Source organism: Salvia hispanica, unplaced genomic scaffold, assembly GCF_023119035.1.
Source record: "Salvia hispanica cultivar TCC Black 2014 unplaced genomic scaffold, UniMelb_Shisp_WGS_1.0 HiC_scaffold_635, whole genome shotgun sequence".
In the NCBI taxonomy this organism is placed as follows: Eukaryota; Viridiplantae; Streptophyta; class Magnoliopsida; order Lamiales; family Lamiaceae; genus Salvia; species Salvia hispanica.
In genome coordinates this window covers 1-12428 of record NW_025952394.1, presented here as the reverse complement: position 1 = coordinate 12428, position 12428 = coordinate 1, and the positions used below count along the sequence as shown (strand labels likewise).

The following is a 12428-nucleotide window of genomic DNA, read 5'->3' as shown; positions in this document are numbered from 1 at the left end:
ATATATTTGAATTTAAATTTTTTTATTCATGGCTGTATTTTAATGTGGATAAAAGCGTGTGTCTTATTTCTGGGTACTTCAAATTTTGTTAAGCTGTAGTAATATATTGATCGAATAAAATAATAAATAGAGTTGTTTAAGTGCGCGGGCGGAGACAATAAGGTAGGGCACAATTCAAAAATAATTCTAAAATATAAATAAATGAATGTAATAAAGACATGCCTTTCTCTATACTACATGTCATAAATGCCATTTAAGAGATTGCCACTCCTAGATTTACAGTTAGGGAGTATTATTAAATGTCACTAAGTAAATATCATTGAATGTCATTTAATTTTGAGGAAACTTCAAAAATGTTCCCTGGATTATGGGTTTATCTCGAAAATAATCCCTTGACTTTAAAAATATCACCAGTAGTCCCTGGACTAAGGGTTAATATCAAAAACGGTATTTTGAGACGAAAATGCCCTTTTGAGGGGTTTTTGAGGGGTTTGGTCTTTTTACACTTTTAACATTTTAAATCTGATATTATTTTATTTATGTACTAAATCTGATATTATTTCAAAATTATCATTCTTCATCCCTTTTGTCATCCTTCACTTTATTTCTTTATTTCAATATTAGATTTAATTTTACAAAATTAAATTTTAAATTTCAATTTTTAAATATCAATAAATTTTTTTAATTAAAACTATTAATTCATGGACACTATAAATATTGATTGAAACTATTAATTTTTGTTATTTAATATAATATTAAGCTGAATTGAAGAAGTACAGAAAAATAATATTAATCGTGATGGAAAAATAAGAGCTATTCTATTTAGCCTTCGTTCGGTTGTTATAATTGCTTGTGATTGAATATTATGAAGTCGACTAAAAATTTTGTATAGGAGTATTTTTGTTGAAATTTTCTAGTCATTTTGATTGATTGTTTTCAAATTAATAAACGAAAATTATATTAGTCTTACATTAGACACATATTTATTTCAGAATAAATCGTGTTATATTGTCTATTTATGATTAAAGCTATTAAATATTGATTAAAACTAAGACGTTGTTATATCTTATTGATTAAATATTAGACACTATCAAATATTGATTATGACTAATAATTTTTGTTATTTAATAATTTTTATAATTAAAAAATTTTATTGATATTTAAAAACTGAAATTTAAAATTTAATTTTGTAAAATTAAATCTAAATTGAAATAAAGAAACAAAGTGAAGGATGACAAAAGGAAAGAAGAATGATAATTTTGAAATAATATCAGATTTAGTACAAAACTAAAATAATATCAGATTTAAAATGTTAAAAGTGTAAAAAGACCAAATTGCCCAAACTCCCAAAACCCCTCAAAAGGGCATTTTCGTCTCAAAATATCGTTTTTGATATTAACCCTTAGTCCAGGGACTACTGGTGATATTTTTAAAGTCCAGGGATCATTTTCGAGATAAACCCATAGTCCAGGGACCATTTTTGAAGTTCACTCTTTAATTTATATACTCCCTCCGACCCAAGAAAGATGACCCCTTTCTTGAGCGGCACGAGATTTTATGCAGTTATATTTTGTGTGTTAAGAGGAGAGAGTAAAGTAAGAGAGGGAATAAAGTAGAGATAAAGGTGCTTCCATTTTAAGTAATGAGTCATCTTAGTTGGGACAAACCAAAAAGGAAAGTGGATCATCTTCAATGGGACGGAGGGAGTACTATACTATAAAAATCATAATAGCAATGATTATAAAAATACATAGTATTTAATACATAAAATTAATTCAATACAAATTTAACTTAAAAAATGATACAGTTCATGTTATAGTTGTGCTTGTTTTGCTAAGTGGTGATAACTGAATTCTACGTGTTCTCATCGATTGAAAATGCTCAGGATCTATTCATTATCAATCGTCGAAAAAATATCCTTCTCAATATACACAATTAGACTGTCTTGGTATTAAATATGTAAAGTTGATCTTGATCGCCCTAGTTGCAAAAAAATGTTCTCTCAACGAAAACACTAGCAATAGGTAAAACTAATGTCAACTCAATAATCAGATAGACCAGTGAAAAAACTAAATGCGTATTAGTTTTGACCATTTCCATAGTAATACTTTTCCCAGTCGCTTAGCGCAACAAATTAAGGATCACACCGCACATTAGCAATAAAATTACTAACTTGGAATTAAATATGTAAAGTTTAGAATTAGTATATATGTAAAGGTTTCAATAGCATTCTTTTAATAAAAACGTTAGTATTCTTCTACCACGTTTTATTAAACTAAAAGGTGGACACGTTTTAAGAGCATACTTAACGCTGGCGGGCCATAATGCACTTAGGTCTCGGTCCGCGGTCTGCGCGTTGGAGGGACGAGGGGACGGGGCTTGGCCGCGCCCAAAGCCAAGTCAGCGGCCTGAGGCCGGGCCTGGTTGTCGTCCAGTCTGGTGTTATACACTCCTGGGACGGGCCTAGTCGCGGTTCGGCCTAGCATTGGAGGGGTTTCGCCCCGGACCCAGGCCGCAAGTCTATATATATATATATATTATTTTTATTTTAAATTTTTTTCTTGTAAATACCATCTAATTCCACACCATTTTCATTTCTATTCTACTTCATTTCTCTCCCTCTCAAACTAAATCACTCAAAAACATCCGTCAAAATGCCTCCTCTACATGATCAAAGAGCAATCGAAGACAACATTGCGAGAATGTTGGAGGAGGTGATGCCTGCAATCCAAGAGGAAGTAACAACAAGGTTGCTCGCTACCAAGCTACTATTCAAGGGTGGAACGAACAACACGTACGCATACCACAAACTCAGATGTATATACACAAGACCATGAACAAGCTCATTTGCGGCCATTCACAGATTATTTCTCTACAGATCCTCAATGGAGTGATCAGATGTTCCATAGTCAGTTCCGGATGTAGAAGCCTTTATTCATAATCATCGTCAATGTAGTTGTAGCTCATGACTCGTATTTCAAGCAAATCACCGATGTTGTTGGCCGACAAAGTATATCGACTTTGCAGAAATGCACATCTACCCATACGTCACTAGCTTACATAACTACTTCAGATATGTTCGATGAGTATCTCCATGTTAGCGAGCACACTGGACGAGAGTGCCTAGCTAAATTCTGCCGGCCAGTCATTGGAGCATTCAAGGATACGTACTTGAGAAAGCTAATGACCGACGACACCCGGAGGTTGGTGAACATGCATGAGCAGGTCCACATTTTTCCCGGGATACTGGGTAGCATCGACTGTATGCACCGGCAGTGGAAGAATTGTCCAACAACATGGAGAGAACAATACACTAGCGGGCACAAGGGCACACATCCGACGATCGTGTTGGATGCTATTATTGACCAACGATTGTGGATTTGGCATGCCTACTTTGTTGTCGCTGGGTCGAACAACGATGTCAATGTGTTGATGAGTCTCCAGTGATCAACGACCTGTGTGCCGGGCGAGCGCCGAATGTAGAGTTCACGATAACCACTGCCAGTACAGTATGTGGTATTATCTGGCAGATGGAATCTATATGCGATGGCATGTGTTCGTGAAGACTATCACATGTCCGACAACGCCGAAGAGGTCGTTGTTTCCCCAAAAGCAAGAGGCGGCTCGGAAAGATGTAGAGCGTGCATTCGGAGTCCTCCAAGCACGGTGGGGTATAGTGAAAGGAGTGGCCTCTGGATGGCATCGTCCACTAATCGTTGATATTATGTATGCATGTATCATAATGCATAACATGATCGATGACGACGAAGGAGACTATGTCACGGCATGGAGAGACGATGCAAACTCCAGCACCGCGAGTTCGTTCGTTGTAAATGACCCTACAGTGCAGGGTGTTCCTCTCGACATGCGCAATGTCATGGCCTGTTCAGCTGAGATGTGCAAAGAAGAAGCACATACTCACCTCCAAGCGGATCTAATTGAATAAATTTGGACACGCACCAACGTTTTTCAGCATTGATGTTAATGAATTTCTTGTGTTATAATTGCTCACAATTTTTTATTTTTACGTGTAAAATAATTTGTAGTTGTTAATAGTGCAATTTAATGGTTGGGGCTTCGATGAGGCCTGCAGGATTGTAGGAGTTGTGGCCTGACCCAGAAAATTAGGGGAGTGATGACGTGGAGGGGACTTGGGAACTGGATCCGGGACAGAAGGCAGGGGATGTGACTTTTTTAACTTATTATTATACTAACTCCGTCTTTAAAAACAGAAATTATGAGATGACACGAGTTTCATAAAGTAAGAGAGAATAATTGATAAATTAAGGGAGAGAGAGATAAAAGTGAGTAAGTACGGTAAGAGAGAGGTAAAGAAAAAGTAGTAGGAGTAGTGTTAGTGGAATGTGATATCCACTTCCTAAAATAGAAAGTTTCTATTTTTAAGCAACATACCAAACTGAAAATAGTTTCTAATTTTAAGAGACGGATCTAATATTTATTTAATACTTCATTCATCCCACTATAGTATGCCCTTTTGATTGAACATGAGCTTTAATGCACAATTAGTAAAAGTAAGAGAGAGATGTAAAGAAAAAGTCATTAAAGTATTATCAGTGAAAAATGGGTCCACCTCATTAGAGAGAAATGAATTTTAAAATATTCTTTAATTTTCTCAAAATATATTTGTGTTTTATTTTATGCATACCAAATTAAACTAGTATTAATTATGTTTAAATTTAAGTATATTTCTCAATATTTTCATAATAAATGTTTTACATATTATAAATATGAAAATTTCATCATTATGTATTAGATTTGTCGCATATTAGTTTTATTGGTAGCAGTTCGATTGGCCTATTAGGATAGCCCGAAACCCGAACGTTGAAAGCTAAGTTTAAAATTTTTTAACTTGATAAAAACATAAAATCTAATTAACCTGCAACCTGGATAGAAGTGACCCAAAACCCGCTAGACTTACTCGGAAATTTTAAAGAGCACAACAATGGATGCGTTTAATTATTGGAGACAGCTGACGTGTGCAAACACAACCAATGATGAATCCGAACGAGATTACCCTAGAATCATAATACAAGAACTTGAAAAACAAAGGGAGGAGATGCTTCAAGATGAAAGAAAAAGAAGATTGGATAACATGAAGAAGTCCTTTGAGAACTCATGTGAAGCGGAGGAGAGGCTCCAACAAGAAAAAGAAATTAGAATGGACAAAAGGATGAAATCCTTGGAGAAGCCCTAGGAAAATGAATCCTATGAATATAATTTCTTACAATTTTACTTTTCTATGTTTTAAGATTTTAAATTTTATATTTGATTTAGGCACTAAGCTAAAAATATAATAACTATTTCTCATTAATAAAATAAATTTAATGATAATAATAATACTCCCTCCGTCACTTATAATTTGTCACCATTTGATCTTGCACGAGTTTTAAAAAATGTAATAGAAATAGAGTTGAAAAAATAGTGACACGTGGATCCTAATTTTATATATTAGTTTTATGATAAAATGTGATTGAGAGAATGAGTTAGTGGAATGTAGGGTCCACTATAAAAAACAGTAGTACTAAAAGTGAAAGGTGACAAATTTTCAAGCACGAATGAAAATGAAAATAATTGACAATTTTTCAGGGATAAGGGAGTAATATTTATAATTTTAATACTCCCTCCGTCCGGAGTCCTGGTTGAGTCGGACACATGTTTTAAGAAAGTGTTTGAGTGTGTAATAAATAAATATTGTAGTGGATGTTGAGACTCACTTTTAATTGAGTGTGTAATAAATAAATGTTGTAGTGGACGTTGAGACCCACTTTTAATACTTTTTTACTTACTTTGTAGGCATTTTCTATTAGTTTATCCCAGTCGGGACCCTAAAACGGGACGCCCAAAATTGATCAACCGGGACTCCAAATGCGAGATGGAGGGAGTATTATATTTAAATTTAATTTTTCTTAATAAATACTCCCTCCGACCCATAAACGATGTCATACTTGTGGGATGACACGAGATTTTAAGAGGTTTTGTTTTGTGTTAAGTGAATAGAAAAAATATACTCCCTCCGTCCTCCATTAGGAGTAGCACTTTGACCGGACACGGATTTTAAGAAATGTAAAGAAAAGTTGGTTGAAAAAGTTAGTGGAATGTGGGACCCACTTTTTTATATTGGTTTTATAATGAAATGTGAGTGAAATGAGTTAGTGGAATGTGAGACCTACTTACCATTTATGATAAAAGTGAAGTGTTACTCTTAATTGAGGACGAACCAAAATAGAAATTAGTAACTCTTATTCGGGGACGGAGAGAGTAATAGTCATATAAATGTGAGAGAGAACTTTTGCGAAAAATAGAAATGTGTCATCTTTAGTAGAACAAACTAAAAAGAAATGTGACATCTTTAGTAGAACAAACTAAAAAGGAAAGTGAGACATCTTTTATAAGACAGAGAGAGTAATGAATCAAAAACAAAATTATACTAATAATTATATTAATATATTTATTATTTTGATGGATAATTTAAATATGGACTGTCTATCTATCTATCACAATAATAAATACTCATTTCGTCCCAACTAAGTTGAGTTGTATTCCTTTTTGGGATGTCCCAACTAAGTTGAGTCATTTCCTCTCTTGAGAAAAAAAACGAAGCATCCAATCACTCTTACTTTATTCTATCACCTACATTACTCTCTCTTTATCTTTTCTACTTTATTCATCTCTCCTACTTTTCAACGCAATTTCTTAGATCATCAGCAGTGGGGTGCCCTATACTCCGCCGCATCAACATTTTATCCTCCTACCCATCCACCTGCAGTGGGGCGCCCCTATAGCCCGCCCTATAGTTTTAACTACTACTATTTTGTATTTATTTTTTACTTGTTATGTTTGCAAACACGTCAATTAGCAAAATAAATATAAAAACACCACCACAAATTAAAAGGCAAATCCTACATTTACTTAAATAATTTTTTTTTATAATGATAGGAAGGGAAGGTGCACTACAGATAAGGCGGTAGAGCTGGTCTAGTTCATTCCCAACTGGTGTTTGAGATCATCGATCAAATACTGTTACACGTACGACGCAAGCGCTTTGTCGCGCACATCCATCAGACTCTCGCCACGGCGCTGCTCCCTCAAGAATCGAGTGTACTCTGCCGAGAAAAGCTTGAGCGGCTTCTTCACCTGATCCCAGTGCTTGCGTAGCTGCTCTTTCGTGCGCTTCCACGAGGCCGGTGGCTTGTTTCCGTTGTAGCGATCAGTGATGCGCGACCAGTACGCGATGATTTTTTGGTTGTTGGCGAACACCGGGTCCTCCGAAATATCAACCCAACACCTCATCAGCAACACGGTCTCCTCGTTGATGTAGTTCGTCCCCCCTGGGGTATATTCATCATTCTCGGCCGGAGGAAGCAACTTCTGGGCTTTGACCTTCGTTTTTTTTTCTTTCTTTCCTTGGGGGCGGGGGTGGGGTCGACGGTCGGCTCCATGTCGGAGAGCCTGTAGGAATCCGTGGTGAAATCCATCGTACTGGGTGTTCTGATCCCAGTTGGACTCGACAGAACCCGGTGTGTCGAACGACCGGTATTCGTCAGGTTCTGCCCCGGACACCGGGCACCACCACCGAATATCGGCATTGCGTCGGGACTATTTGGATTTGGAAAATTGCTGGGCTCATTCTAGAGAGAAATTGCGGGGGAGGGGGGAAGGAGAGTGCAGTGAAGTGTGTGTGAAATGAGAAGTGAAAGTAGTATATGTAGAAGAATTAAAAAAAAATCGTAAACGCGTTGCACTGGGCTCGGGGCTACAGTGGTGCCCGATAGACGCGCCCAATGCGAGAATCGAGGCTTAGGGCGCGGAGGATGGCAAGGACTTCGGGCGGGGGCCTGCAGTGGTGCCCTAAGGCGATATATATAGTATAATAATATAGTTACAGTTAATTACTAATATCATAATTGATTATAATTTATAATTTCAAAAAATTTTATTATGATTTTGTTGATTAATTTTTAGTTTATAATGTAATACTCCATCTATCCACGAAAAATAAAGCACTTTGTGAATAACACGAGTTTTAATGTAGAATTGATTAAGTAAGAGAGAAGGGAAAAAAAGTAAGAGAAAAGTAGTGATAGTGGAATATGTGGTCCATATTATTAGTAAGAGAGAAAAGAAAAAAGGAAGAGAGAAGTTGTTGAAAACTTTCCTTTTCTGAATGTGTCATATTTTTCGTGGACAACCAAAAATGACAAATGTGGCATATTTTTCGTGGGCGGAGGAAGTAATAATTATTAAGACTTTGTTGTACTACTTGTTTATTTTCTAGATTTTGATTACTTTCCTAATTAGATTAAAAAATCAAAACAAACACATAAATTTAGAAAGTAACGAATCAGATTACATTTTCAAATAAAATCCCACCAATCAAACATGACATAAAAATCTTTCACAACAAGCCCGTATTGGATACCTCCTTTTATTAAATTTGCACTGAAATTTGTGTTATTTCCTCCGTCCGTGAAATAATGTCTTATTTTACCATTTTAGGGTGTTCGCAATTCAAAGTCCCGTTTACCTTTTTCCATCTAAGTAAATGGACCTCATCATTATATTACACACATTCTATTAGTCAATATATAAAAGTGAGATCCATATTCTACTAACTCATTTCCCCATTTTTATTCACAAAATTAAACAATTTCTTAAAACTCGTGCCGAGTGAAAATGAGACTATATATACCATATACGGAGGAATTATTTGTTACTAAGACTGATTTTTGTGGATTGACGTTGAATTTGCAATAAAGATTATTAATTTTGAAAAGATAATGTTTCGATATAACAATATTAATCCTCTTTATCACTCTCATTATGTATTTTCCTTTTTTATTATTTTGTTGGAACGCGCTTACTAAATATCTTTAATTTTTATCATTTAATTAATTCTATATTTCATTAATCTAATTAATTACTAGTTTTAAGTGTAAGTAACTTATAATTAAACCCAAATATGGGTTCAAAGCTGACTGAATCTTGCTGCGATTTCTCAGTGGTCAACAAGAAACGCTGAAGACAAAGGCAACATTGAAAATTATTTTGTGATATATCATCATTTTCCTTCAAAATCCAGCAACATAAACCAAACCCACGATTCGGTGAAGAACCAAAAAGGGGGAAAAACAATGGGCGATCCCACTGCAAAGGGCGAAGACTTCGAGAAAAAAGCCGAGAAGAAGCTCAGCGGCTGGGGCTTTTTCGGCTCCAAGTATGAAGACGCCTCCGATTTGTTCGAAAAAGCTGCCAATTCCTATAAGCTTGCCAAATCATGTAAGCAATTCAATTTTCCGGATGCATAATTTCTTCCATGTGATTTTTATTTATCGATCAACTTGCAAAGTCCCGATTTTGTGTGGTTTGGTATAAATGCCCTTCCGTTCATTTTTCTTCCTCTGGATTGATAGTGGAAGAAAAAATTAATTCTTCGTGATTTCGATGGATACGAATCCGATTGCTGTAAATCCTCCTTTTGGATCTAAAATTTAGTGGGGGATGACTTGCGGGTTTTTGTATTTACTCATTTCGGATTGTTAAGTGCCGATGGATAGTTTGCACAATTGAATTGTGAAATAAAGCAAATCCAGTTCAAGGGGTAACTTTCTAAACTATCCTGTACTAACTTTAATTTGTGTTTTCTTCAAAATTACTATGAAGATTTTTTTTGTTTATTTCTAATGGTTCAAGGTAACTTTCATCATCTACTCATTGGCTTCTTTTATCCTGGTCTATGCTCGGCATTATTCATTGGGGTTTCTCATTTGTAATTTTGCAGCTTTTGAATATTAAGATATCAGAATGCGAGCTTAATCAGTTTTCTGCTGTGTTTATTGTTTGCGAATTATGATTACATTCAGTTGATGCATTTCAGTAGTTTTGATTTTTCTTGAAAGCTTCTTTTTTGAAAAAAGGAACGGAAATCACAAATCTTTAGAGGCTTCAGGAAATGTCCTCATTTATCTCGGAAAATAGTTTCCTGCCAGTTTTGGTTATGCATAAAATTGTGGTTTTCTTTATCAGGGGATCAGGCCGGAGCAGCGTATGTTAAGCTGGCTAACTGCCACTTGAAGGTAAGTTTCTCTAGGAGTGCGTCTTGCGCTCTGCTGCAAGGTCACTTTTTCTGTCCTCCATCTGATTTTAATTTTGGTAAATGTGTTTCGTTGTATTTCCATTTTCAGTTGAATAGCAAGCATGAAGCTGCTACTTCATATGCTGATGCTGCCCATAGCTACAAAAAGTCCAATATAAGAGGTATTTTTAAATTAGCAGCAATTGGCATTTAGTTTAACTAGGCATGTTACATTTTATAGTATGTAGTTCCCATCTTTTCTATTGTTTCATTTTGTAGAAATGAAGCCACCTGGCCATAACTGACATTCATATTTTTACAGAGTCGATATCATGTCTCGAGCAATCTGTAAATTTGTTTCTTGATATGGGAAGGCTTAATATGTGTGCCAGATATTACAAGGTAAAAAATCTTAGAAGTATGTGTGTTTCTATTGTGAAACATGACCTTTTGTTAGCAGTCAAGTTCTGCTGCTTATTGTTAGAAATGGATGAAGATTTTATTCTTCTGCCAATGATGATCCTGCCAATGATGTTAGTTAGTATTTTGGATGAAAATGACCAGACATTTTTGCTTTGCAGGAAATAGCTGAACTGTATGAGCAGGAACAGAACTTCGAGCAGGCTATTGTTTATTATGAAAGAGCTGCCGATCTCTTCCAAAGTGAAGACGTAACAACATCAGCCAATCAATGCAAGCAGAAAGTTTCTCAATTCGCTGCTCAATTGGAACAGTTAAGTTTGCCTGTGCTCTCTGCATAATCAAGCTGCCATCCCCAGTTTTATATGCTTATATAAAAATCATCAGTGTCTGTTTTAAATTTGTATTTATGCGTCATGAATATTTCTTATCTGGTTCTGCCCGCATGTCACTTTTCTAGTCATAGAAATTATGAACACCCCAACTGTCTTTTGCAACTTAGATGCATTTGGCTGATATAAAAAAATTAAAGTTTTTTCTATTAATCATCTTTAAAAAACAAATTATAGTATCACATGAAAGCATTACTGCCAACTAACCACATCTGTGGTTTATGTGAGCCTTGGCATCACGATTTTACTGAGTTTCATCTACTTGCCTGCACTTTGTTCTATGGTTCACCCCATAATAGCCCATACATTTAATTCTTGAATCAAGAGGTTGTTTGAAGAAGCTTATTTGTATGGTCTTAGAGACTTTGGATATGGCAATGTGTTGAAATTGCAAACTACAATTCACTGAAGAAGGATAAAATAATATCATGGTTTTTTGATGTTCTTTTGTGTTGGATATGACGGTATGTATTGAGGTTCTTCCCTGTCAAACAATTAGCATGATCTAGAATTCTGGATAAGCCAGAGAAAAGGGTTTCAGGGTATTATGGGCTAGCTTTGAAGGTCTTATACTTCTATATTTGCTAAGGTTTAGCTAGTATGATTCGAGCTTCATGTTCGGACTTTCTCTCAGATACCAAAAGGCTATTGATATTTTTGAAGACATAGCACGACAGAGTCTCAACAATAACTTGCTGAAATATGGAGTCAAAGGGCACCTCCTCAATGCTGGTATTTGCCAGCTTTGCAAAGGTGATGTTGTTGCGATAAACAATGCATTGGAGAGATACCAGGTGCATCTTGTTTTTTGTACACATTTACAACACTCTTTCTGTTTGGATGCGTGGGATAACCATATTTTCTGGGTTTGTAGGAATTGGATCCTACATTTTCTGGAACACGAGAGTACAAATTGCTTGCGGTATGTCATGGCTGCTAAAGCATTACATTCAATTTTCCTTTTTCGAACTCTCTTAACTTTTCTATCTCCACGTCTTCCACTTTTGGAAACTAGATTTTCCATCTTTAAACTTGTGTTGCATATTCATCTATCATGTATCTTTATGTGAATTTGCTAGCGCCTCCAAAAGTTATTGTTTAACCTGATAATGGCTTGGTGTGTATGTTGATTACAGGATTTAGCTGCTGCTATTGATGAGGAAGATGTTGCTAAATTCACTGATGCTGTCAAGGAATTTGATAGTATGACCCCGCTGGTAAGTGTGTTTTCATTTATCCGGACTTGATTTTTGTCCCCCTACCTTTTGTTATACATATATTCTTCTTTTGAACACCCTTCTTTGTTTTAAATCATGGGCATATGCGCCCTTTATGAAGCTCCAATAGTTGCTTAATGTAATCTTTTAATGTATTATGTGCATGATAATTTCTCTTAACACCTTATATTAAGCTTGGCTTCTATTTGCCCCATAGGTTCTATTTAGTGAGAACTCAGACTTGTTCATTTCATTTTACGTTGGTAATTTTTATCATGTAGTTTTTCTCATCCCTATCTTGGGATT

At 35.5% G+C, this 12428-nt stretch overlaps 2 protein-coding genes across 2 annotated transcripts; both read left to right on the top strand.

Annotated features, from left to right (window-relative positions):
• Window positions 1–3511: 3511 nt before the first annotated feature.
• On the top strand, window positions 3512–3946 carry LOC125199707. Its single transcript, XM_048097638.1, has one exon. It carries the CDS (start codon window positions 3512–3514, stop codon window positions 3944–3946), a length of 435 nt encoding a protein of 144 aa, XP_047953595.1.
• A 5092-nt stretch (window positions 3947–9038) lies between these two features.
• Window positions 9039–12180, top strand: LOC125199706 (alpha-soluble NSF attachment protein-like). The gene is made up of 8 exons (XM_048097637.1): window positions 9039–9297; window positions 10045–10094; window positions 10203–10275; window positions 10416–10495; window positions 10675–10826; window positions 11540–11699; window positions 11780–11827; window positions 12042–12180. Exons 1-8 carry the CDS (start codon window positions 9153–9155, stop codon window positions 12150–12152), a joined length of 819 nt encoding a protein of 272 aa, XP_047953594.1. The 5' UTR covers window positions 9039–9152; the 3' UTR covers window positions 12153–12180.
• The last annotated feature ends 248 nt before the right edge of the window (window positions 12181–12428 follow it).